Source organism: Grampus griseus, assembly GCF_964374135.1.
Source record: "Grampus griseus genome assembly, chromosome: 14".
NCBI lineage: Eukaryota > Metazoa > Chordata > Mammalia > Artiodactyla > Delphinidae > Grampus > Grampus griseus.
The window spans coordinates 21,669,071-21,694,962 of record NC_139008.1 but is presented as its reverse complement, the minus strand read 5'-3'; the positions used below and the strand labels follow the sequence as shown (position 1 = coordinate 21,694,962).

General features: G+C 40.1%; 1 protein-coding gene across 4 annotated transcripts; it reads left to right on the top strand.

Moving 5' to 3' along the window:
- The first annotated feature begins 28 nt into the window (after positions 1-28).
- Positions 29-25,820, top strand: ANKS4B (ankyrin repeat and sterile alpha motif domain containing 4B). Of its 4 annotated transcripts, XM_082670872.1 has the most exons (6): positions 29-174; positions 336-529; positions 15,799-15,868; positions 17,547-17,632; positions 17,770-18,012; positions 23,543-25,820. In XM_082670872.1, exons 5-6 carry the CDS (start codon positions 17,849-17,851, stop codon positions 24,615-24,617), a joined length of 1,239 nt encoding a protein of 412 aa, XP_082526998.1. In that variant the 5' UTR covers positions 29-174; positions 336-529; positions 15,799-15,868; positions 17,547-17,632; positions 17,770-17,848; the 3' UTR covers positions 24,618-25,820. The 4 variants fall into 4 exon arrangements, with proteins under 4 accessions (XP_082526998.1, XP_082526997.1, XP_082526999.1 ...); XM_082670871.1 differs by lacking the exons at positions 29-174; positions 17,547-17,632 and having other exon boundaries at positions 235-529; XM_082670873.1 differs by lacking the exons at positions 29-174; positions 336-529; positions 17,547-17,632 and adding an exon at positions 14,972-15,001.
- The last annotated feature ends 72 nt before the right edge of the window (positions 25,821-25,892 follow it).

Genomic DNA, 25,892 nt, shown 5'->3' with positions numbered 1-25,892 from the left:
ACACCTGAATCTTCTCCAGCCCTCCCAGCTGAGAGGAGGGGACTTGGGAAGGGAGAGCCTTTCTGGAAGGCCTGAAATAAGTGGAGTTCTGCGCTTTCTGACACTTGCCTTGCTGTTCCACCAGCTGCTCTGCGGGCCAGCCATGAAACCAGAGTTCCCTGAAACTGGCTCCAGGTGAATGAATTGGTGCTTTTTTTCTTTAACACTGGGAAAAATTAGGATCTTTTGGACAAAATCTTTACAGCTCAAATGCACAGTGAAAGAATGTGGTGGGATTTTTTTGAGGAAAGAACGTCTCTTATTCACGCTATCTTTAAGTAAACCTTTCCTTTAAGTTACTCCTGGTCTCCTGGCTATTGTGGACACCATCCTGGCAATGTGCATGAAGAAGTACCTTTGAAAAAAATGGATGAAGCATTATTTTCCCCCAAGAATAGATTTTAAGCTTACTTCAAAAAATGTCGACAATTACAGAAGGATATGGAGAAAAGGAAAAAGTCATCCACATTTTACCACTGCTAATACTTAGGTATGTAACTCTATGGTCTTTTTCTACGAACACCACACACACTTAAAAACAACCTGAGATTGAAGTATAAATTATGTTTGTAACCTGCTTTTCCTACTTAATATGTCATGTACATTTTCCATATCAAACAAAAAGATCTCCATTACCATTTTTAGGGTTGCATAGTATTCAATGTCTAGATAAATCAGTGTTTAACTGTTCCCTAATGATGGACATTAATATAGCTTCCTGTTTATCATCATTATAAACAATAATCTGATGGACATTCTTGTACATTTCCCTGGTTAACTCTCAGGATAAATTTCTGGAGGTAGAAATTCTGAGTCAAAGGGAATAGTGATCTAAATAAGAATGTCACTGTGTAGCAATTGGGAGTTTACAGGTGGAGAAACTGAGGAAAAGCAATTTGCCCAAGCTGGGTGTCAGGGCCAGGGCCAGACTGAGATACCTAGATGTCTGCAGTCCATGTTCCATAACAGGTGATAATGCTTAAATTCTGTGCAAGTAGTGGGGTGGCACTTGAAATATTTATTTATGTGTTGTTTTTTATGTCTTTGTGTCTTTATGATATAACTTGAGGAGTAATCTTCATTCCCTGTCATAGGTGTCTGAAATATTGTTGGTTAGAGTAGTGGTTTCCCCAACTTCCTTGATCAAAACGATCACATGGGGCTCTTGTTAACATCACAGATTCCTGGGGCCCACCCAAAAGCTGCTGAATCAGGCTCTCTAGGGGAGGGGCCTGGGGTACTGTATGTTTAACAAGCCAGGTGAGTCTTATGATCAGGAAAATTTGGGAAATATCTGGAGGGAGGCAGGCAAGAAACTGAATGATTGCCAGTGATTAACTAACTTCTTTATGGGAATCAGTTGATTATATACTAGTGGAATGGGGGAGAGGGAGCAAAATCCAGGATCAGCAGGGTTTTGAGGATAGAGATGGTGAAAGGATTTAGATTCTGAGCAGAAGCATGATAGCAATAGTTACTCCTAAGCATATTTTCCGAAAAGTGGGACCTTTTCTACAACTGTGAAGGTAATTTGCTACCACGATGGTTAAGGCTATGATAAGAAGACCATTGGAGAGATTAGAAGACCATTCCAGCCATTAGAGGATGGAATGCAGGAGCAAGATTCAGAGAGACCTGTTAAGAAGGTGGTCAGAGAGGTAATAGATTAATGTGTTGCTCCTGCTTCCCAGGCCCCACCCACAGGCTTGCTTCCCCCAATACTGTACCTTTTTTCCAGAGTGTGGGGTCTTGCCTTGGAAAAGGCAGCTCTGGTCAGAGCCCTAAACTGGGGGCTCTGGGAGACTAAGGGGCAGCACAAAGGCCCTGAGCAGGAGGCATGGAGAGAAGGAGGACCACTGTGAGAGCCGGTGAGGGTGGTGAGTGCACCAGAGATTAATTTCACTTGCCTTGCCTGACCCAACCAATGCTGTGCTTGGGACAGTCACTGAACAACTAGCTCCAGGCCCCTAAGAATCAATTCTGCATAAGGGCACAAGGATACAAATGTGTTCAGTGTAGCCAACTTTGAGAATGAGGAAGACATGGCTCTCTACAATAAGAAGGTGTCTCATATCACTAGTTAGGAAAACTAAAACCTTTACAAAAATAATAGATCCTTAATATTTTACTAAATAAACTGTAGGATCTCTTTCAGATGTATTTCTGTTTTCCACGTTCTTTTCAATGAGACTTTTTAACTGTGTTTATAACTACAATGTGTTCCCTCTCCTCTTCTGTGAATGCCCTGGTCTCTGCTTGACGTATGAGGCCTCTTCTCACCTGTTGCTGATCACCAGGCATTTCTTGAAGAGAGTTTTAGGTTTTAATGCATAACAACAATGCATATTTTTGCCTCCTTTGGGCAGGTGCCCTCCTCACTTTCTGAAATGCAGTTCTTTCAAACAATAGTTCATAATTCTGAATTTCCAATCCCGTTGCCTTACTTTCCACAACAACTGTAAAAGTATTAATTGAAGATGACCTAACTGTTATCAGCAGGAGATGGTTAGATAAACTCTGGAATACTGTTCAGATACTAAAATAAATCTATGGATTCAACTGGATCTGTAAATGCTGATATTAAAGACATCCACAATGAATTGGAGTATTCGAGCTGTATGATTAGTATGTTGTCATATTTTACTTAGAAAAAGAAAAATGAGAAACGTGTGTATTTTCTATCCATTTATGTGTCTATGTGTGGGTATAGAAATGTGTGTTTGCATTTATATGCCAGGGAGCCAACACGTTACCTGAGGGAGGAGACAGTGCAGGCATCCAGGTAGTCCACACCCATCCATCTGTGCTGGACATTCACAACTGTCGTCTGTTCTGATTTGTTTGTGCTCTTGCTGTACTGGTTATAAATATATGTGATGCATCATTCCCAGAATAGGAATAGGGAGATGAGAGACTCATACTTTTTTTTTTTTTTTGGCATCTTTATTGGAGTATAATTGCTTTACAATGGTGTGTTAGTTTCTGCTGTATAACAGAATGAATCAGCTATACATATACATATATCCCCATATCCTCTCCCTCTTGTGTCTCCCTCCCACCCTCCCTATCCCACCCCTCTAGGTGGTCACAAAGCACTGAGCTGATCTCCCTGTGCTATGCGGCTGCTTCCCACTAGCTACTTTACATTTGGTATCATACTTTTTTTTTAAACTTCATTCACTTCTGTATTGATTGAGTTATCCTGGTGATAAATAACCAATTAAAGTAATTTAAAAGTGATAACAGTAAACCTGATTTGTATATAAGTGATCTATAGAAGCTATAGAATGAAAGGCCGATGAAGTCAAGCTTCATGGTATAAAGGTATATTGCCCAAGTGAGTAGATTTGGTTCATGAGGCTTTCAAAGTCCAACTCCCGAATATAAAATAAGGAAATTAAGCCTAAGAGGTTCTGTGACCTGCCCAAGGTCATTACAGAAAGTTAGTAGCAGAGCTCCAGGGAGAAACCAGATCTTCTGATACCTACTCCCAGGCTCATTCTAATTCATTATGATTTTCTGTGTGTGTGTGCTTGTGTGTGTATGAGGGGGTGTTTTAAAACTCAGTGCTTCTCTTGCAGTTCACTTAGCTTTAAAAGTACAAGATGGCATTAATTAGACTTTAGCAGTATTAGATAAATAAGAAATACAGAATTTTCTATCAGGCTAACATAGCTTAAAATAGCTTTCAAATATGAAATATGAATGTAACTTGGAAAAATAAGATAGACTATGTTAATAAGAATGTTCTTGAGCATCATATAGTAGTTCCTTTAACTATACAATGTAACTATACAAAGTTAATGTCATTTTCCGCCTTTGGATCTTTAGACAGATCAAAATTGAATGAGCCTTGTAACGGTGATGGATTCAGAAAGAAATAGGACAAGGGCATAAAAGGGTTCATTGATCTGTTAATGTAAAAATAGGGCAGCTTAGATAAATGAATGACAGAGAAGTCTCAGAAGTCCTAAATAAAAGCTCATTTACATACAAATATTAACACAGATTAGAGGTAGTAGCTAGGGTAATGGTTACCATAGAAATAAAGAAAATGCAATACAGCGTAGTCCTTTTAGTTGATAGAATATGAAATGTTAAAGTTCTTAAGGTGATACGGTAGGTTAATTGTAAAGGTGCCAATCTGCCACCCCTCCCTGGACTCCCATCCTTGGCAGCACGGTTTGCAGTTAGCCTGGTCCTCCTACCCGCTGAATCTGACTGGCTTTGTAACTTGCTTTGGCCAACGAATGTGGTGGAAGTGATGGTATGCCAGTTCTGAGACTAGGTCTCTTGAGGCCTGTACACATATGCACTGTCTCTTAGCATTCGGCATTCACTGTGACAACAGACCCAGGGTATCCTGCCGGATGATAAACAATCACAAGGAGCAGAGACAGGTCATCTAGGCTGAGGCCATCCTAGAGCAACTAGTTCCCAGCTGACCTGCCAGTTGACTGCTGATGAATGAGTGAGCCAAGCCGAGGTCAGCTGAGCACAGAGGAGTTGACCAGTTGACTGTAGACTTGTGAGCTAAATCAATGCTTTTTCTTTTAAGCCACTTAATTTTGGGTGTTTGTTAAGCAGCATGACTGTGGCAGTACTTGTCTGTGACTATTATTTAGAATTCCTGTTTCAAAATGAGCCCAATTTTACATTATGAAACTGTGGGTATTCTCCGAGGGAGCATTTACCGACCAACTATAAAACTGTGAAGTCTCAAAAGAAGCAACACACACATTTGTCCAAGTGCAGACAAAGACTCTCTTTAAGGGGTTTGCATTCTGATGGGAGAGACCAAATGACTACTTATGTAACAAATAAAACCTAAGCATAAATAAGTAAACTTAAATACACACAGGTATATTCTTTTCTGTCTGGTATCCTTTTCTCTTCTTTTGGTAGGAACTCTCTTTCCCATTAGATATAGTCTTGGTGAGACTTTCAGTCAAGCTGCCTCCATCACCCTTTGGACAAATGGTAGACACATGACTAAAGCTAATCGAACAAGATCTATGGAATTTCAGTCTTGATCAGGGTAACCCAGGTTGAAACTCAGCCCATTTCCTGAAGGGTTGTCTCTTATTCAAGTAACTCCTAATTCTGTTAAATCTCCCTTCACTAAATCTCTGTAATCCACCCCTTTCCCTTCGGGTTTCCCTGCGGGTTTTATAAATCCATGCCTTTATAATTCACATTTCACACAGAGTACTGGGAAAGAGTAGGTGGTCCTCAGAAACGCTGTGATTTGATGAGTCTCTGCAGGAAAGAGGGAAGGGAATTTTTGTTCAGGTCCATTGTGTATAGGTCCTGTGCTGGACACCGATGTATAAACCTTCAAGGTAGGAATAAGGAAAGGAAATTAAGGCTCCTCACGGTGAATTTCCCCCAAGTTGATAGCTACTAAGTAGAAAGCTGTTATGGAATGAATTTGTCCTCCTCAAAATTTTTTTATATTTTATTGAAGTATAGTTGACTTAAATGTTGTGTTAATTTCTGCTGTACAGCAAAGTGATTCAGTTATACATAAGTATATATATTCTTTTCCATTACTGTTTATCACAAGATATTGAATATAGTTCCCTGTGCTATACAGTAGGACCTTGTTGTTTATCCATCCTATAAATACTAGTTTGCATCTGCTAAGTCCGAACTCCCAATCCTTCCCTCCCCAAACCGCCTTCCCCCTTAACAACCACATAGAGAAAGTCTGTTCTCTATGTCTGTGATTCTGCTTCTGTTTCATAGATATGTTTATTTGTGTCATTTTTAGATTCCACATATAGGTGATATCATATGGAATTTTTCTCTTTTTGACTTACTTTATTTAGTATGATAATCTAATCTAGTCCATCCATGTTGCTGCAAATGGCATTATTTCATTCTTTTTTATGGCTGAGTAATATTCCATTGTATATATGTACCACACCTTTTTTTTAAGTAAATTTATTTATTTGTTTATTTTTGGCTGCATTTGATCTTCGTTGCTGCATAAGGGCTTTCTCTAATTGCAGTGAGCAGGGACTACTCTTTGTTGCGGTGCGTGGGCTTCTCGTTGCGGTGGCTTCTCCTGTTGTGGAGCATGGGCTCTAGGTGTGCAGGTGTCAGTAGTTGTGGCTCGCAGGCTCTAGAGCGCAGGCTCAGTAGTTGTGGTGCACAGGCTTAGTTGCTCTGCAGCATGTGGGATCATCCTGGACCGGGGCTTGAACCCATGTCCCCTACGTTGGCAGGCGGATTCTTAACCACTGAGCCACCAGGGAAGTCCCTGTACTACATCTTCTTTATCCATTCCTCCGTTGATAGACATTTAGGTTGCTTCCATGTGTTGGCTATTGTAAATAGTGCTGCAATGAACATTGGGGTGTATGTATCTTTTCGAATTATGGTTTTCTCTGGATGTATGCCCAGGAGTGGGATTTCCGGATCATATGTTCATCAGTGATATTGGCCTATAGTTTTCTTTTTTTTGCAGTATCTTTGTCTGGTTTTGGTTTCAGGATAATTATGGCCACATAGAATGAGTTTGGGAGTGTTCCTTCCGCTGCAATTTTTTTGAAACAGTTTCAAAAGAATAGGTGTTAACTCTTCTCTAAATGTTTGATAGAATTCGCCTGTGAAGCCATCTGGTCCTGGACTTTTGTTTGTTGGAAGTTTTTTAATCACCATTTCAATTTTAGTACTTGTGATTGGTCTGTTTATATTTTCTATATCTTCCTGGTTCAGTCTTGGAAGATTGTACCTTTCTAAGAATTTGTCCATTTCTTCCAGGTTGTCCATTTTATTGACATATAGTTGCTTGTAGTAGTCTTTTATGATTCTTTGTATTTCTGTGTCCATTGTAACTTCTCCTTTTTCACTTTTAATTTTATTAATTTGAGCCCTCTCCCTTTTTTTCTTGATGAGTCTGGCTAAAGGTTTATCAATTTTGTTTATCTTCTCAGAGAACCAGCTTTTAGTTTCATTGATCTTTGCTATTGTTTTCTTTGTTTCTATTTCATTTATTTCTGCTCTGATCTTTATGATTTCTTTCCTTCTACTAACTTTGGGTTTGTTTTGTTTTTTTATAAATTTATAAAAATTTATAAAATTCTACTTTGTTCTTTTTCTAGTTTCTTTAGGGGTAAGGTTAGTTTCTTTAGGTGTAAGTTTAGATTGTTTATTTGAGATTTTTCTTGTTTCTTGAGGTGGGATTGTATTGCTATATACTTCCTTCTTAGAACTGCTTTTGCTGCATCCCACAGGTTTTGGGTTGTCGTGTTTTCATTGTCAATTGTTTCTAGGTATTTTTTGATTTCCACTTTGATTTCTTCAGTGGTCCATTGGTTACTTAGTAGCATATTTATTTAGCCTCCATGTGTTTGTGTTTTTTACAGGTGTTTTTTTTTTCCTGTAATTGATTTCTAATCTCATAGTGCTGTGGTCAGAAAAGATGCTTGGTACGATTTCAATTTTCTTAAATTTACCAAGGTTTTATTTATAACCCAAGATGTGATCTATCCTGGAGAATGTTCTGTGTGCACTTGAGAAGAAAGTGTATTCTGCTGCTTTTGGATGGAATGTCCTATAAATATCAATTAAGTCTATCTGATTTAAAGTGTCATTTAAGGCTTGTGTTTCCGTATTTATTTTCTGTCTGGATTATCTGTCCATTGGTGTAAGTGGGGTGTTAAAATCCTCCACTATAATTATGTTACTGTCGATTTCCCCTTTTATGGCTGTTAGCATTTGCCTCATGTATTGAGGTGCTCCTATGTTGGGTGCATATATATTTACAATTGTTGTATCTTCTTCCTGGGTTTATCCCCTGATCATTATGTAGTGTCCTTCCTTGTCTCTTTTAACAGTCTTTATTTTAAAGTCTATTTTGTCTGATATGAATATTGCTACTCCAGCTTTCCTTTGATTTCCATTTGCTGGGAATATCTTTTTCTATCCCCTCACTTTCAGTCTGTATGTGTCCCTAAGTCTGAAGTGGGTCTCTTGTAGACAGCATACATACAGGTCTTGTTTTTGTATCCATTCAGCCAGTCTATATTTTTTGGTTGGAGCATTTAATCCATTTACATCAAGATGGCGGAGTAGAAGGATTTGGATCTCACCTCCTCCCACAAATACATCTACAAATGGAACAGTTCTCACAGAACACCTGCTGAACACTAGCAGAAGACCTCAAAAACCTGAAAGGACAAGAAAAATCTCCATGTAACCAGATAGGATGAGAGGAAAAAAAAAAAGAGGAAGTGGGATGGGACCCGCGGCCTTGGGAGGGAGCTGAAAAAGAGGAAACATTCCCGCACACTGTGGGAAGCTGCCTCACTGGCAGGGAGACCAGCTGCGACAGAAAGTGAGCTTCAGAGGCTCAGAGGAGAGCACCACAACTGGTTGGTGGCAGGCAGAACAGAGAGAGACTTACACAGACATTTGTGCCACCACCCTGCTCATCGTGGCCTGAGACACGAGTCCGCTGTTATGGGTGGGGCTGGGAGCCAAAACTCGGCGTTTAGAGGACAGACCCCGGGAGAGGAGTGCTGTTGGCTGCATGGAGACAGCCTGAAGGAGCTGGAGCGTGCTACAGCCGCAACGGGGGTTGTTTGTGAAAGAAACCCGGGCCACCACAGAAGTGAAGCGCCGTTGTTAAGTGGCCACAAAGGGAGGGGTGGTGCTGCCTTGGTAGCTTTTTTCTCCATGCGCCACTCCCTGCCTACAGGGGCTCAGGGAGAGCGCATCCCAGCCGCCAGCTCAGCAGGCTTCTGTGCCCCAGCTGCCACCTCGGGGCCTCCCCCCTCGGTGGCCTCCCATGCCCCAGCCGCTGCCTCGGTAGGCTCTGGGAGCAGATGCCACCCGGTTGCCCACACGCAGAGGCAGGGCTGGAACCACAGCTGAGTCCCAGGGCCTGGGCGGCTTAGGCAGCAAGGCTGGATGAAATCTCTCCCCGCTGGCTGCACAAGCACGGATTTACACCTCCGCAGCCGGCTTTGTAAAGTCAGCGCCTGCAGGACACCTGAGTGGACAACGGGTGCTCCTGTGGCTGGGCTGGTTCTGGCTTAGCAGCTGCGGGCTTTGTGGGCACCTGCACACGGGGCCTGGGCTGGGCCAGGGTGTGAGCTGGCTCCGTAGCACTCATAGCGGGTCCAGGGGCATGCCTACTGCAGTCCTCGGGCCTGATTTCAGTGGACCTGCACTGGTTGCCTTGTAAAAACAATACCTGATAGATACCAGGGCCAATTGCTGGCACTCCCAAGGTTGAGACCTGGCCAAGGCAGTGCCAACGACAGTGTACTTTGTGAGCCTACACAGCGGGTGACAGGTGACACAACAGAGCGCATTCACTGGTGAACATCTATGGTGGAGGAATACTCAGTGGCTCCTCTCCCAATGGGAGAGCTCCAGTCCCACCTCCCTCACACGACAGCTCGGAACCACAGCTCAGAAATGGATCTGGGGGCCTCTATTCCAATAGCTAGGGAAGAGACCTGGCCCATGACAACCACATAGCAAAGAGGAGGCCCCGCTCAATGTCCAGTGCAGGCTCTGGTCACCGCAACACTAGTCACACCTCCTGTCAAGGGGATAATGGCCAGCATATACCGAGGAAAGAGGTGGCAGCCAGCCACACTAAAAACAGCCCTCGCACCAAAAAATATTAAATCCACGCAGGCTACACAAGGACACTCCCACATAAAAATAGCCCTCCGAGACCACGGTATATAATTGTTTCTCCTAAACTTATGGAGCAAGAGACATAAGTAAAATGAAGAAGCAGAGGAACCACTCCTAATGAAAAGATCAAGAGAATTTCCCTGAAAGAACAATGTAATAGACCTCTTCAGTCTAATAGACACTGACTTTGAAAAAAGAGATAATGAAAATACTGAAGGAATTGCAAATGACTATTGATAGAAATGCTGATTACTATAAAAAGGAACTAGAAACTATAAAAAGAAACCAAGAAAAATTAGAGAACTCATTTGCCGATATGAAAGCTGAGCTAAGGGCAATGAATAGCAGAATAAAAAATGCAGAAGAATGGTTAAATGATCTGAAAGATAGAATAATGGAAATCACCCAATCAGAACAGCAGATAGAAAGCCAAATGAAAAAAAAAAAATGAAAGCAATATAGGAGACCTATGGAATAACATAAAGCGTGCCAATCTATACATAATAGGGATCCCAGAAGGAGAAGAAAGAGAAAAGGGATTGAAAATGTATTTGAAGAAATTATGACTGATAACTTCCCAAACCTAACAAAGGAAACAGATATCCAGGTACAGGAAGCATAGAGGGTTAATATACTTGAATAACAGGGTAACCACAAATCAAAAACATACAGTAGATTCACAAAAACCAAAAAGAAGAGAACATAAGCATAATACAAAAGAAAATCATCCAACCAAAAAAGGGAAAAGAAAAGGAAAGGGATAAAGAAGAAATATAAAATCAATAGGAAAACAACATTTAAAATGGCAATAAATATATATCTATCAATGATTACCTTAAATGTTAATGGACTAAGTGCTCCAATCAAAAGACAGAGTGGCATATTGGATAAAAAACAAGAGCTTATAATATGCTGTTACAAGACACCCACTTTAGGGCAAAGGACACGCATCAATTGAAAGTAAGGAGGTGGAAAAAGATATTTCATGCAAGTGGAAATGACAAGAAAGTGGGAGTTGCAATACCCCTCAAAATTAATGTTGAAAAAAAAAAAAATTAATGTTGAAGCCTCCCCCGCAAAAACCAAGGTACTTCAGAATGTGATTGTGTTTGGAGCTAGGGTCTTTACAGAGGTGATTAACTTAAAATGAGGTCATTAGGGTAGGCCCTAATGCAATATGACTGGTGTCCTTATAAGAAGAAGGAATTTGGGCATAGGCATATACAGAGGGAAGACAACATGAAGACGCAGGGAGAAGATGACCTTTTACAAGTCAAGGACAGAGGCCGGGAACAAATCTTTCCCTCATCACCCTCAGAAGAAACCAATTCTGCCGAAACTTGGATCTCAGACTTCTGGCTTGCAGAACTCTAAGCAAAAAAAAACCTGATGTTTAAGCCACCCACTTTGAGGTACTATTTATGGCAGCCTTAGAAAACCAGTATAAACTCCCAGATTGAAATACAGCTCTGTGTGACTATAAAATATATACTCTTTTTACTGTGTTGTAAGGTATAGGATGATAAAACCCCCAGGACCAAGTTGTTGTTCTTATTATCAAAAAGAAAAATGCAGAGGAAAGAGAAGAATGTTTAAGAAAATGCAGGGTCTAGTTTCTAACTTAAGAATCTGTGTTCTTAGCCATACTGTACTCTGGCTTTATTTCAGTGCAATGCTTGACATTCACATTTTCCTGTCTTCTCAGTCCAACTATCAGCTTTGAGAAAGTTGAATGGTTTTGATGGTATTTGATGGTATCTGCTTAACAGTGCTATACCACACCTCCCTTGTGGTAAATTCTGCCATCTTGAAACAAAATGGCCACTGATGTAGGTTTCCCAGTGATCATTGTTCCTGAAGTTTTTATAGGACTTAAACTTTGTGTGAGGATTTAGGTCATATGATTATGTTGATTGAGGTCTTCAAATTCATAAAACCATAATTAATTAGGAAGGGGAAAAGACATAAGATAAAAGGAAATTTGTCCAGCTAACAAAGTCAGTTAATTCAAGCGTGGAATTTAAATTCATAGCCCCTGCTTAGACTATCTAATATTCACATTTTAAAGAATTTGTTTTTGGAAACCTTTATAAAACTCTCCACTGTTAAAATGTACTGCCATCTGGGGTTTAGCATTTATAAAATGTGCAGTTAAGAGATGCCAAGAGATTCCTCATGCAAACCAGATGGTATAATAACAGCTCTATTTTTCTGGCAGAAAAAAATAGGACTTTGAGTGTCTTGAAACTTATGTGAATAAATTAAGCCCAATCAATACCTCAGGGACATTACAATTTCAATACTCAACTTATCCACCTAAATATTTTCATAAATGTTTTCATTTGGAGAAGAAAAAACAAAAGGGAAGACAATGGTTCTTTTGATAGCTTCATGTTTGTGTTTAAACAATGCTTCTAAGGAAAACAACACCAATGATCTTCAGTGTGGGAAAGAAAGTCTCTGTATTTTAAGAGTTATATATGAGTTTAAATGACAAGCAGGATTGTTGAAATCTCTTTTGAATAGAAAAAGTCCACATCAAATAGGTTGAACAGTTTTATTACAGTGATAAAGAGGAAAAAATACACATGTAAGTGACATTTCTTAATAATCCATATGAAAATGTCTTTACCTCAACAGATATATTTCTCATAAACCCATTCAGCACATGCAGTGGTGTGTTAACGATGCTTGGTTCTGCTCTTGCCTGATTCCTCTAAGTTTTCTGGGTAACAACAGGGCTTTTGTAATCCCCTTTATTTTCATTTACTTTCTGCTATTGTTTTTATTTTCAATAGAATTCATAATAAGATGCTCATTAGATGAAGTAATCTTGTTAAAAGCAAATGTTCTGCTTGGATATTTTGTTTTTCCTTATTACATAAAAATGTGCTTCCCTACCATACAAGTGAATTTCCTCTGTAATTAGATGTGAGTAGCTTTGAAGAACAAATAATGTCTGCTTTTGAAAGCCAGACCTCTTGCGGTGCAGGGGGCAATCCCATTAATAAAAATATAGGTTGCACAAGCTGTTGAATTTCTTTCCCAAATAGCAGTGAATGGTTTTTCAGAACAAGGGAGAAGTTTGTTTTTCACTTTGCTGGCATTGGTTTTTCGTGGGATAGACTGGAATTATCAACCACCACTAGTCTTTGTCCCTTCTTTTCCTCTGCCGAAGCAAGGGAACATACAGGATTCTGTTTTATAGATAGGTCAAAGCCCTGGATAAATCGTCCATCCAAGGACTACTTGGCCAGGATTGCATTCATGGTATATGGGACTCCTGTTCAGACCACTCAGCTATCAGGTAGCTGCTATTAAAGCAGGAGAGGTCACAGAATTATAAACACAACAATGAAGAGTTGAAAATGGCATTGCTCTATGGGAAAGAGGAGACCCACTGGTGAGAGAATCTCTCCAAATGCTGTCCCTGGAAGCTCGTTAACCCCGTTTTCCTATGAGTCTTTGGCAAAAAGAAGTGGTGTCTAGGCAGAAGGGGTCTCAGAGTTACATTCTTGGGGATCCTGGTAATAGGCTGAGTTTCTAGAGTTTTAGAAAAACAAAGGAGGAAATAGAGTCTACCCCTCTGAACCTAAGTAGCAACCAGAACAACACAGAAGACACTTGCAGGATGTTTCTCGAAAGTTATACTAATATTGCAGGAGTGTAGTGAGTTGAGGGCAGCAGGGTTGATTCCAACAGGATGGTTGATGAGGGCCTTAACTTGCTAGCTAATAGAACAATACAAGGGAGGGTCATCACCACTTAAATCTAATCCTCAAAATCTCTGTGTATATGGCAGGTCTTCTCTGACCTTCCAAGCGTCCAGCAGCATACTGTTGGAACAGACTCAAATACTTATTTCCATAAGAAAAAAACAGTCAAAAGTCACAATTGCCCCACAATTATCCAACCCCTCATAAGGAATTCGTGTCTACATTATACGTAAATCTGTGTTAGTTATTTTCATTAATCTTGGCCCTTACCATCTTCTACCAATTTTGCTTTCTTTGGGCTTTGGGGAATAAGGAAGTAGACCAATTATTGAGCTATAGCGCTCTCTCCCTGTCCCCTAAGCCACAATCACACTACTTCCAGTTTGTAACACCATGCTTTATAGTCTGTAAGGAATTTTTTAAATCTCATTTCACCCTTATTCCTGTAAGCTTAGGTGATGATGATAGGATCATGAGCAATTTCCTCCAATTTTATCCACAAAGAAATACAGACTCAAATAGATAGTATAACTTGTCCCAGACCATATGGACTCTAGGCCTTCTAGCTCCAAGTTCAGCCCTCTTTCTCAACCTCATCTTGAAGGGATGAAGTAAGGAGGATCTTCAGATTCGTAAAGATTTGTTTCTGCTTTCCCTCTCCCTCCCCATCCATTCTTCTCTCAAGGAAAAGCCAGAGGGTGCCAATATCTTCACCATAAAAAAAAAAAAAAGCTCAGTTTTTTAACATTTCATAGGAGAGTTTAAGTCCAAGTCGTAAGTACTACTGGAGTTGAGAAACTCTTCCTTCTCCTCTTTGTCTTGCATTTCCAATTCTTATTCCCCTCCTCTATAATTGTTCTGTCCTCCTTTTCCTTTGCTTCTACCCTAATTCTTATCATTCTGCTCTTCTCATCATTGGTATCATTATCATTAATATCACCATCATCATCTCTGTCTGGCAGCAGACTCCTTGTTTGATTGGCACTTAGCATTCTATTACTGTAGAATAGAATAGAATACTGTATAATAGAACAGAGTGTTCTCTTCTATTAATCCATCTTTGAGAAGCCCTTTCTCAGGTTACGTAAGATTTTCTATTTAGAGTACATTAGTGAATGCAATTGTGTCTAAATTAAAGTGGCTCATGCAAAAATGATGGAGCAACAGTGTTACATTGTTCTCAAAGTGCCCACAATCATGTTTGGATATTTCACTTTCTCTAGGCTAAAAAAATTCCTTTTTTTTTTTAACAAACAAATAATGCTGCCTTCCAGGCTTTGCTTCTACAGCTTCCACTGTTGTTCTCATAGAAACCAAAAAAAGGAACACACATTGACCTTTAGAGCTAATTATTGTGAGGAATTTGCAGATGAAAGCTTTGTACTATTTCAGAGTGGGCAGATAATTTATCTTGGACTAAAGACTTGGACAAAAAGAGATAAGAGGAATAAACAGTCACAGACTTCAAATATATACCTTCCTCACATCAATTACATGGACTATTATCCAAGCATATTAAATATTTTATAACAATATGGGAAATATTTATGACGTATTAAAGAGAAGAAAAATTACAATGCAAAATGGTAAGTATTTGATGATGAAAATGATGTAAAAGTTATATCACAAGAGAACATGTGAACAGTTAATCAGTTGTATAAGGATGATGGTTTCTAATTTTATTGCAGTGTCTTCAGAGAACATGGTCTACATGAAGCCTATTATTTGATGTTTGTTGAGGCCTGCACCGGTTCTATTAAGTGGGCAATTTTTATAAATATTCTCGTGTGCTTGAAAAGAACATGCATTTTCTATTGAGTGCAGTGTTCTATATAGGATTGTTAGATAAAGCTTCTTAATTGTGTTCAATTTTTTTATACCTTTCCTAATCTTTAGTCTGACTGATATATAACATTAAGGAGTTATGTTAAAATCTCCCACTATGATTGCAGATTTGTTCTTTCTCATTAAATTCTACTACTGTTTGTTTTCTCTATTTTGAGGTTATGCTATTAGGTACATACAAGTTTAGGAGCATCATATTTTCTTGATGAATTGTTCCTTTTATCATTATGTATTATCTCTCTTTATCCCTGGTAATATTTTTGGCTTAAACTATTTTTTTGTCTGATATAAATATAGCTGTACCAATTTGTTGTTGGTATTTGCTTGATATAACTTTTACATTTTTTACTTTCAATTTTTTTTGCAATTTTATATTTTAGATGTCTGTTGTAAATAAGACATACCTCAGTCTTCTAACTGGTGAATTTGGTCTGTTTACATTTATTTTGATTGCAGATAAATTTGGACCATGTTTTTGGTCTTACATTGTGCTCTTTATTTACACTAATTTTTCTATGCTTTTCCTTCTTTCCGTAAGGTGGAAGTTTAAGTTAAGGATTTGAGATCTTCTTTTCTAACACAGGCATTAAAAACTGCAAATTTCCCACGTAAGTTTTGTTTTAACTGCATCCTGTAAATTTTGCAACGTTTGCTTTCATTTTCATTAAGTTCAAAATATATCTGATAAAATTTTGTATCTAGAATATATAAAGAACTCCTATATAACTCAATAATAATAAGACAACCTAATGAAAAAATGAGTAAAGAATTTTTTTAGAAGATGTAAGAATGGTTAAATAAGCACATAAAAAAACATGCTCAACATTGTTATTCATTAGGGAGATGAAAATTTAAACCACAATCATACCACATCACACCCACTAGGATGGCTGAAAATGAAAAGACAGATAACAAATGCTGCAAGGACATGGAGAAATTTGAAGCCTCATACATTGCTGATGGAAATGAAAATCGTACAGTCACTTCGGAGAGCAGTTTGGCAATTTCTTAAAAAGTTAAATACAAATCGTCATGTAATTCAGCAATTCCATTCCTCGGTATATACCCAAGAGACATGAAAATATATGTCCACACAAAGACTTGTATGTTCATAGCAGCATTATTCATAAAAACAAAATGTGGAAACAATTCAAATGTCCATAAACTGTTGAATGAATAAAGCCAATGTGGTATATTAGTATAGTAGACACTATTCAGAAACAAAAAGGAAGGAAATATTGTTACATGCTATAAAATGGATGAACCTTAAAAAATTATTTTAAGCTGAAAAAAAGCTAGACACAAAAGACTATACATTGTATGATTCTATTTATATGAAATGCCTACAAACAGCAAATCTGTAGAGACAGAAAGCAGATTAGTAGTTTCCTGGGGCTGGGAGTAGGAATGAGGATTGACTACAAATTAGCATGAGGGATATTTGGGGGGTTATGGATATGTTATAAAATTGGATTATGGTTGTTACCAAACAGAAGTTGGGTCTGCTCACCCTCAGTGCAGCAAAGCCAATCTACTGAAAATACAGCATTTATTGCAGGGTGCCAAGCAAGAAGAATGGGCAGCTTCTGCTCAAAAGACCCAAACTCACCAATGGCTTTCAGGGAAAGGTTTTTAAACACAGTGTAAGGGAGAGGGTTGCAGGGTGTGCGATCAGCTCATCCACAATTCTCTTATTGGTTGATGGTGAGGTAACAGGGTGATATTTTGGGAATCTCAATCATCAACCTTCTGGTTCTAACTGGTCTGGGGTCTATGTGCTGGTGGTCAGCATGCAGTTAACTTTTTTCACCTGGTGAGGGTTTTAGTATCTGCCAAACAACTCAAGGATATGGTTCAGGATATTATCTATAGTCCTTGAGAAGGAACTAAAGGCCCTTGACTTTGTTTTATGGCTAAACTGTTATTATTTTGATTTGCTTGATGGTTTTTCCTTTGTTTCTGTCTTTGCTCCCCTCTCTGATTAAGTTTGCTCTTTAGAACTCGGGGAATGCCTAGGAGCCTACAGCTTTTCTATAAACAAGAGGTGGGGGACTAGGTGAGGAGGGGGTCTTTCCCTGGGGAGGCCCCACAGGGTCCTGCTTAGTTTCATGGTGATACTTACAGAACTCTAAATTTAGTAATGATCATTGAATTGTACACTTAAAATGGGTGAATTTCATAGTTTGTGAACTATACCTCAATACAGCACTTTAAAAAATAGACCTCTCCAGGGAGCTAGACTAGTTCTGAGTTGTTTTGAAATTATTTTCTACGTTCTGTGCCTAGATGACCAATATTACATTCAGGACTTGTTAAAGGACAGAAAAAAAAACAGTGCCTCAAAACATTCAAGATGAACAGAGCAGTCCTCGGTATTCAATGTCATGGCTATTCCAGAAAGAAAAGGTCTAAGTTCAGTGCTGTGAACCTTTCTGGCTGCCTTCCATGGAGGGAGGTTGGAATGAGCTTTGCCCTGGGCTGACACTCTTCCTTGTCACTTATTAACAAGCTTCGTGGGAAGGCTGCTTCACTGACATCCTGCTCTGCCTGGAGAGTGATATTTGACAAAGCTTTGGTGAGCAGAAGAAATGTCCACTCGCTACCACCAAGCTGCTAGTGATAGCTACCTGGAACTTCTGAAAGAGGCCACCAAGAGAGATCTGAATCTTTCTGATGAAGATGGCATGACTCCCACACTCCTGGCAGCCTACCATGGGAACCTGGAAGCCCTAGAAATAATCTGCAGCAGAGGGTAATATCAACCTGATGGTCTTGATTGGAAACTGTTTATGGTAGGGTTTTGCAGACAGCAGCAAGAGGCAGGGAAAAAGTGAAACTACTTTGCTTTCTTTCTAGTCTGTGTAAAAAATTGTCTTTTTAGAGAAAAGGAGAAAATTCTCCAGAGATGCTCTCTTTTCACTCTGAGAACCGGCACCATGTGTTGGCTGATCCTGTATGAGCCACACACACACAGATCCTGAACTCTAAGGCACTATTATTTGTCTTGGGGGAAGATATTTTAATTCTGTGTCTTTAAAAATCTTTTCCGGGCTTCCCTGGTGGCGCAGTGGTTGAGAGTCCGCCTGCCGATGCGGGGAACACGGGTTCGTGCCCCGGTCCGGGAAGATCCCACATGCCGCGGAGCGGCTGGGACCGTGAGCTATGGCCGCTGAGCCTGCGCGTCCGGAGCCTGCGCTGCGCAACGGGAGAGGCCACAGCAGTGAGAGGCCCGCGTACCGCCAAAAAAAAAAAAAAAAGGGTGCCGTGTTTTACAGGCTTTTGGCACATATTGTGCCAGGAAATTTGAACCACTTTATGCTTCCTCCAGCATTGTTCATTTCCTCACACTCCTGCCAAAACTGAGTAGTAGTATTCTTTTTATTTGTTGCCTATCTGACAGGCAAATAGATGGTGGTGCGTTGTTTTCACTTGCATTTATTTGATTACTAGTGAGTCTAAATATTCCTTGCTATGTAGAAAAACATTTCTTGAAAGAATGATTTATTTTCTGAGAACAACTCCAAAAAAATCAAATCAACTTCAAAAGGAGAAACTGAAATGGAACAGATTCTCAGAGTAATTTAACAGAAGCAAATTGCCTATTTTGTGACAGTAATAGCAATCCAGCTCTAAAAATTATTGCCCAAATGTACTAATCTACAAAAAAGCAAGGGCAAAATATGATTACTTAAAATCTTTTCATTGAATTTATCTTTTGGGAAAAAAAGGATAGGAAAAAAGTCAAATCAAAATTTTATGAATTTAGCTGAAGGAAACGATATATTGAATAAGATCAGTATTGGACCCAGATCATCACATGAGTTTGTGACTATCTGGACAGGCATGTGTAATGGTTCTATCAAGAAATGAGAAGGATATCAGGGATTGAAAGACAAAGACTGATTTTAGAGGGACCCCCAACTTGTCAATAGTAAACATTTTGATTTAAGTTGTACGTTGATTTGGAAAGTTGTCTGTAAACAGAATTTATTTCAAGTGGAAATAGCTTAAATGCACCAGGGAAACTCATGAATCAGCTTACTGACAGTTTCATCTTTAAATTTGGAATTTTGTGTTTCTTAAGAGAAGAACAGTCTTTGGGGTCACCTCAGATTTTCTTCATGTTCTTCCTATCTTGAAGGATCGTTTAAGGTCCCTCAGGATGGGAAAATTCCACTATTTTATGACCTGAAGCATGTAGATTTAACCCAAACTTTTTAATACCTCTAACATCCTTACCACAGTTCACTCCTCTCAATAATTTCTCTTTTAACTTACCCAGTCTAATTTCAGGCAAACTTAATCCATATGTTTATGTTTACAGTAATGTCTTAGATGTTTTACAATCCCTCTTTTATGTCTTTTGAGTGTGGTGTTTGGTTAAAATAAATAAGAAGTGAAACTCCATCTTTGGGGGTGAGGTACTGTGCTCCCCTAAGATATACAACTATTTTAAGGTTGAAAGAGGTTTCCTTTGATCCGAGACAATTAAATCAGGAAAAAGGCTGTGCAACAGAACTGTGTTATTTAATATATTTGCTTTCCTTAGATTCAATTTTATTTTCTTTCCTTCCTCTTTGAACTTATTTCCCTTCCCTTATCTCTGGTCACACTGAAGTATACTCCTGGTGCCACAAATATGTAACATCACCTATATGTGCGTCTGCTTACACTGTTCTCTCTGCTCAGAAGGAAGTTGCCAACTGCCAGCTTATGGCTGGATCTAGCCCACAAATGTGTTTTATTTGGACTTCACTGTATTTTTCTCTTAAATTTGAGCCAACATTTAAAAATCAAAAAGCTTCACATGAAATTCTGGATTTCTGGCTTTGTTTGGAAAATGGAAACTCTGGCAATATTGTGTCTGCTTTTATTCAAGGTAGCAATCAGCCACAGCTGATCAATGTCTATTCTTTTAGATGGAACTTGCACTTAATTATGACTTTGTTGAAAGAACAAACCTGGCCCCATTAAGTTACTTACATTACATTCTTGGCTTCTTTAGGTTGAGTTTGAGACATCTGCTATGAGATATGGATGATATAAAGGACAAAAGACACAAAGGACAAAAGACACAGGTTTTGCCCTCTGAGACATATTATCTAGTTGGGGGCAGGGCATATTTGACAAATTAAGACTATAAGTGTTAAAAAGCCACAAGAGTCATCGCAGTGCTGCAGGAATTTACTAGATGGGTGTGAGAAAAAAATAAATATATGAAATTAAGGATTTTGAGTTTAGAGACAAGGGAAATGGTAACAGGTAAAGTTTATTGAGTACTCATTCTGTACCAAGCACGTTTCTAATGCTGTATGTATGTTGACTGATTCACGTAATAGTTCTATGAGTAGGTAATATTATCCTAAATTTATAGATGAGGACTCTGAGTCCTAGAAAAGTTGAACTTGAGGCCTCACAGCAGGTAAAAGGGAAAAGCTGAGGTGAGTTAACGTAAGACCATATTGTGTTGGAGACCAGTAGACTTGGAGGCAGGCCTGATCCAAAGTGTATTGCCCGTGTACTGGTGGGAAAATCAATTACGTGCTTGGAGTCTTATTTTACCCCTCTGATAATTCTTTCCTTCTCTAAGAGAAAGATGGTGCTTGTTGGTGGTGGGGTGGGGGGCAGAGAATGTGTAAGTGCTTTGTAACCAAAAAGCATGAAGAAGCCAAGGATTCCCATGGAGGAATTACAAATCTGATTCACCAAATTATAGGACACTGGTTGGGTCACCGTAACTAGTACAGCTCTCAACCTGCAGTGAGCCTAACCTGGGGATCTTGTTAAACTTCAGTTTCTGATTCAGGAGGTCTGGGATGCGGTCCAAGATTCTGCAGTTCTAACAACTTGCAGGTGATGTTACTGCTGCTGCTGCTGCTGGTCCAGGGACCAAATTTAAGGGGCAAGGAATGGAAGGGCCACAGTGCATTAACATGCCAGTCGCAAGGGCATGGACCTTCTCTCCTGTTTCCACCTGATACTTACCAGGAATGTTAAGAGGCCTTCTCAGGCTCTCTCTCCTGCCATCCCATGGGGCCAGCCTGGCCAAAGTTTACTGAGATCCTGATTTTGGAGTCTAGACTAGGGCAAAGGAAGATGCCCTTTAGTACCTGTATTATCAGAGTTCTCAACAGTGGCTTGGGGTCAGAGCCATAGTTAATAAGTTATTACTTTACTTTTCATTTGTGCCTGTTTGTAACTCAAGGCCTCACAGGAGAAGGGCAAGGGGTGGGGGTTAGAGCCTGGGGCAGGATTCCAGTAGATATTCATTCCTCAAATCTTTTTTATCTACCATGTACCCAATTCTGTGTCAGGCATGGGGTCCCTGGCCATAATGCTATCTAATAATGCCCCCAATTCTACCTTAAACCATTGCAGAACTACTCATAATTATGTGGAAATAAACTGAGGAATCAGTAGACTCTTTGTACAAATATTAGTTGTATTAGACACTGTTTGCTTCCTGCCCAGTATCCATTCTTCTCTTTTTTTTTTTTTTTTGGAATACATTTTTTTTTAATTAATTTATTTATTTTTGGCTGTGTTGGGTCTTCGTCGCGGGCTTTCTTTAGTTGCGGTGAGCGGGGCTACTCTTCGTTGCGGTGCGCAGGCTTCTCATTGTCGTGGCTTCTCTTGTTGTGGAGCACGGGCTCTAGGCATGCAGGCTTCAGTAGTTGTGGCACGCGGGCTCAGTAGTTGTGGCTTGCAGGCTCTAGAGCTCAGGCTCAGTAGTTGTGGCGCACGGGCTTAGTTGCTCCGCGGCCTGTGGGATCTTCCCAGGCCAGGGCTCAAATCCATGTCCCTTGCATTGGCAGGCAGATTCTTAACCACTGCACCACCAGGGAAGCCCCATTCTTCTCTTCTTTCTTGCTGATGGGGAACCAGTTTTGTTCAGTTTTCACTTCCCTACCTGTGACTCAGAGGAGGGTAGCAGTGGTGTACTGGAACTGTAACTGAGCAAGTGGGCTCATTGCCCACTGTGCAATGGAAAGACCAAGGCAATGGTCTTTTGCAGAGAGAAAAGGCTTTATTGTGGGGTGGAAAACAAGGAGACAAGAGGCACTGCTTTAGATCTGGCTCCTTGACTGGCATTTGAATGGAGTATTTATCTTGGAAGTGGGGAACAAGAGTGGGAGGGTGCTCAGAAATGATTGATGGAAAGTAAGTGCAAGTTTCAACGTAAGTTTTGAGAGTTCAAGGGTTCCCTGCACAGGCCAGACAGTCCTTCATGCCTCTTCATGGGTTGCATGTACAATTTCAGAGGTGGAGGAGTCCAGTACATAACATGCAGTGGATTTTCAGCCTGTGGCATTCAGAGTGTGCTCTCAGTCATTCTAGTCCCTCAGTGCGCCCGTGTGATGCTCATGCTCAATTGGAGGGGCTGTCAGCAAGTTGTTTGCATATCTGTGGTTTCCCTGATACTCTGCGAAACAAGCTTGGTGTCCTCCATGTTACGATTTTTGTTTCTATCTTGTTTCTACCTTAGGGACCAAGATCCTTTAAGGTACAAGGTATAGTTTCAGAACCAGCTCTTACCAGCTCAGGAGAGACGACTGCTAAATTTTAGGAAGTTTGAATCAGATAAACAATCCATTATTAAAAATAAAATTATATAAACTTAAAATTTAATAAACTATATTAAAAAGGTAATACTCAAAACTTACTACTTTCTAATTATTTTACCACATTTTACTGTTATCTTTGCTCTTAAGATTACGCACATCTATTAAATATCTATGTGGTGGGAATAATTTATACTCAATTGACTGTGCACCTCTTCCAAATTCTGTGTCCAGTAATGTCACATTAGGAGCTTGAAATGTGCTATGGTGGTGTGTTTACATCACAGAAATTGGCGCATGTTGTATAAATCAGAGCTTGATTTTTTTCCTGGGTGAGCTGGTTGTTAACATTTACCAGCACACCACGGGGTCATGCTATACAGGGGAAAAATCTGATTGATTTAAGATAAACAAGGTAGCTCTATTTCCTTTCCCTTAGGCACGTGGCCCAATTCTGGCCAATGAGACAAGAAAGTTGCTCATGTTGGGAGTTTCTTAGAAAGCTTTTCTTGCTTCTAACGAGGAGATACAGGGTAGATATGGCCTCTTTCTGTTTCTGGCCATGTGATGTCTGGATGTGACATACGTGGACGTTCAGAAGTTATCTTGTAACAGTGTCAAGGCAGGATTAACATGCATTTTGTTCTTTTAGTTTTTATTTTTTAGACCTCATGTTCAGAGAAAAAAATTAGCATGTATTTTTTATATTTTCTCTTCTAGAGGGGATCCTGATAGATGTGACATCTGGGGAAATACTCCTTTACATTATGCAGCCTCCAATGGTCATGCCCACTGTGTCTCATTTCTGATCAACTTTGGAGCCAACATCTTTGCCCTGGACAACGATTTACAGTCTCCACTGGACGCTGCTGCCAGCAGAGAGCAGAGTGAATGTGTTGGTCTCTTGGATAATGCTGCCACCGCCCAGAACATCATGAACCCCAAGAAGGTCACCAGGCTGAAGGAGCAGGCTCAGAAGAATGCCAGGAGGCAGATCAAAGAGTGTGAGAGGCTCCAGGAGAAGCACCAAAATAAGATGGCCCGCACCTACAACAAGGAGGAATCTGGGACTCTTTCTTCTTCCAAGGGCACTTTCTCCAGGTCATCCCTTTCCAATGTTTCTGCTTCCAACACATTTGGGTCACTGTCTAAGGGCATTAAAGACACCTTTAAATTAAAGTTCAAGAAGAACAAAGATACAGCAGAGCCGTTAGGGAAGGAGAGAACAAGTGGGCCGAAGAATGTGATGGAAGTGTTCAGAGAGGAGGACGAAGACCCCTTCTCAGGGGACTTCAAAGAGAAGCTCCAGTTCTCAGTAAAGGCGGACAGCTGTGTGCAACACGAATCCATTCTCAACCGTCCAGGTCTAGGAAATGTTGTTTTTAGAAGGAACAGAATATTGAGCCCTGAAGACATCTCAGACAGCAAGAGGGAGTTGGGGTTGAAAATGCCCAGTGAATTGCTTCAGAGACAAGGAGGACCTGAGGCTGATGAAGAGGGAGCGGAAAACCACCATGAAGATGATCTGCCTTGGGATGAGGATGAAGTGGAATGGGAGGAAGATGTGGTTGATGCTACTCCCCTGGAAGTGTTCTTGCAGTCCCACTACCTGGAAGAATTCCTTCCTATTTTCATGAGAGAGCAGATTGATCTGGAAGCTCTGCTGCTTTGCTCTGATGAGGACCTTCAGAGCATACAGATGCAGCTGGGTCCCAGGAAGAAAGTCCTTAGTGCCATAAACAGAAGGAAGCAGGTGCTACAACAGCCTGGGCAGTTGGTCGACACCAGCCTCTGATGGAGTGTTGGGTCAACTGGGTGAGTCTGCAGCAGTGGCGTGATGCAGGTGTGGTGAGTCTGCAGGTGTGGCCCACTGGAAACATTTCAGGCATTACCCACTCTCTACCCAGTACCAGACTACTGGGTTTCTAGGGTTTTGGAGGTGTCCATCTAAGAGGCCCAAATTCTACTCTGAGAAATACTCTATACCTGTCCACATAAACCGCTAATGAGAAACTCAAGGAGACCTGGGAATAAGAAAATGACATTTCTCTTCAATTATCTTTTTGATATTTTTGAATACAGAAAGGATTAAATGGATGACAGAGAAGGGAAAAAACTTTCTTCACTTTCCTAACTCTGGATTTAAAATTATAATCTCTCATCACATTAGCTGCTGCTTAATTTCTGATCCTCATAGCTAGGGATTCGAACTCCAGTTCTGTCCTTAGCTCTAATGACTTTACCTGTTGGTGGAGACTAAAGTTCCTCCATTGGCCCGTGGCGTGATGCCCAACTTAAACGTGTCTAACCCTTCAACAGATGTTTACATGTTTACAAGTAATAGAAATGGGTCTATAGTACTCCTGCCTGGGAACAGAGAGAGGATGGCAGGTAGAGAGAGAGAAGAAAGAAACGGAATGTAGGGTACCTGTATGGACTGAATTTGCTCCCTCCAAACTTCTTATGTTGAAACCGTAATCCCTAGTGTGACTGTATTTGAAGATATGACCTTTATTAAAGAGCTGATTAAGGTTAAATGAGGTCATAAAGGTGAGGCCCTAATTCCATATGACTGTTGTCCTTTGAAGAGGTAGAGACACTGGAGATGTGCACACACACAGAATAGGCTATGTGAAGACACAGCAAGAAGGCAGCCATCTGAAAGCCAAGGAGGAAAGCCTCAGGAGAAATCAAACCTTCTATCACCTTGATCTTGGACTTCCAGCCTCCAGAGCTATAAGAAAATAAATTTCTGTTGTTTAAGCCACACAGTCTGTGGTATTTTGTTACGGCAGCCCTAGCAGACTAATACAGTGCTTAAGCAAGAGAGTCAGGGAGGAGAGAAAGAAGGATACAGAAAAGAACTCTGGCTTGTTAGATGATGTTTCCTAAGGGTAAGTGCCTCCTGAAACTTAAAAAAAAAAAAGGAAAAAGAAATCTAGGTTCTCTGTAGGGAAAATTCAATTGTAAAAGTAAATTTTACTTTTTATGCTTATTATATACATATCTTTTATTTACTGTTGTCTATCACCATTTCTGCACGTCTGAATACATGTAGGTTCTACAATAT

What these genes read in the sequence shown, in the direction of transcription:
- ANKS4B (XM_082670872.1), top strand. Translation starts at nt 17,849, where the DNA reads ATGTCCACTCGCTACCACCAAGCTGCTAGTGATAGCTACCTGGAACTT. An exon ending in GAAATAATCTGCAGCAGAGG is followed by an intron (nt 18,013 to 23,542) that starts GTAATATCAACC and finishes TTTCTCTTCTAG; the next exon opens with AGGGGATCCTGATAGATGTG.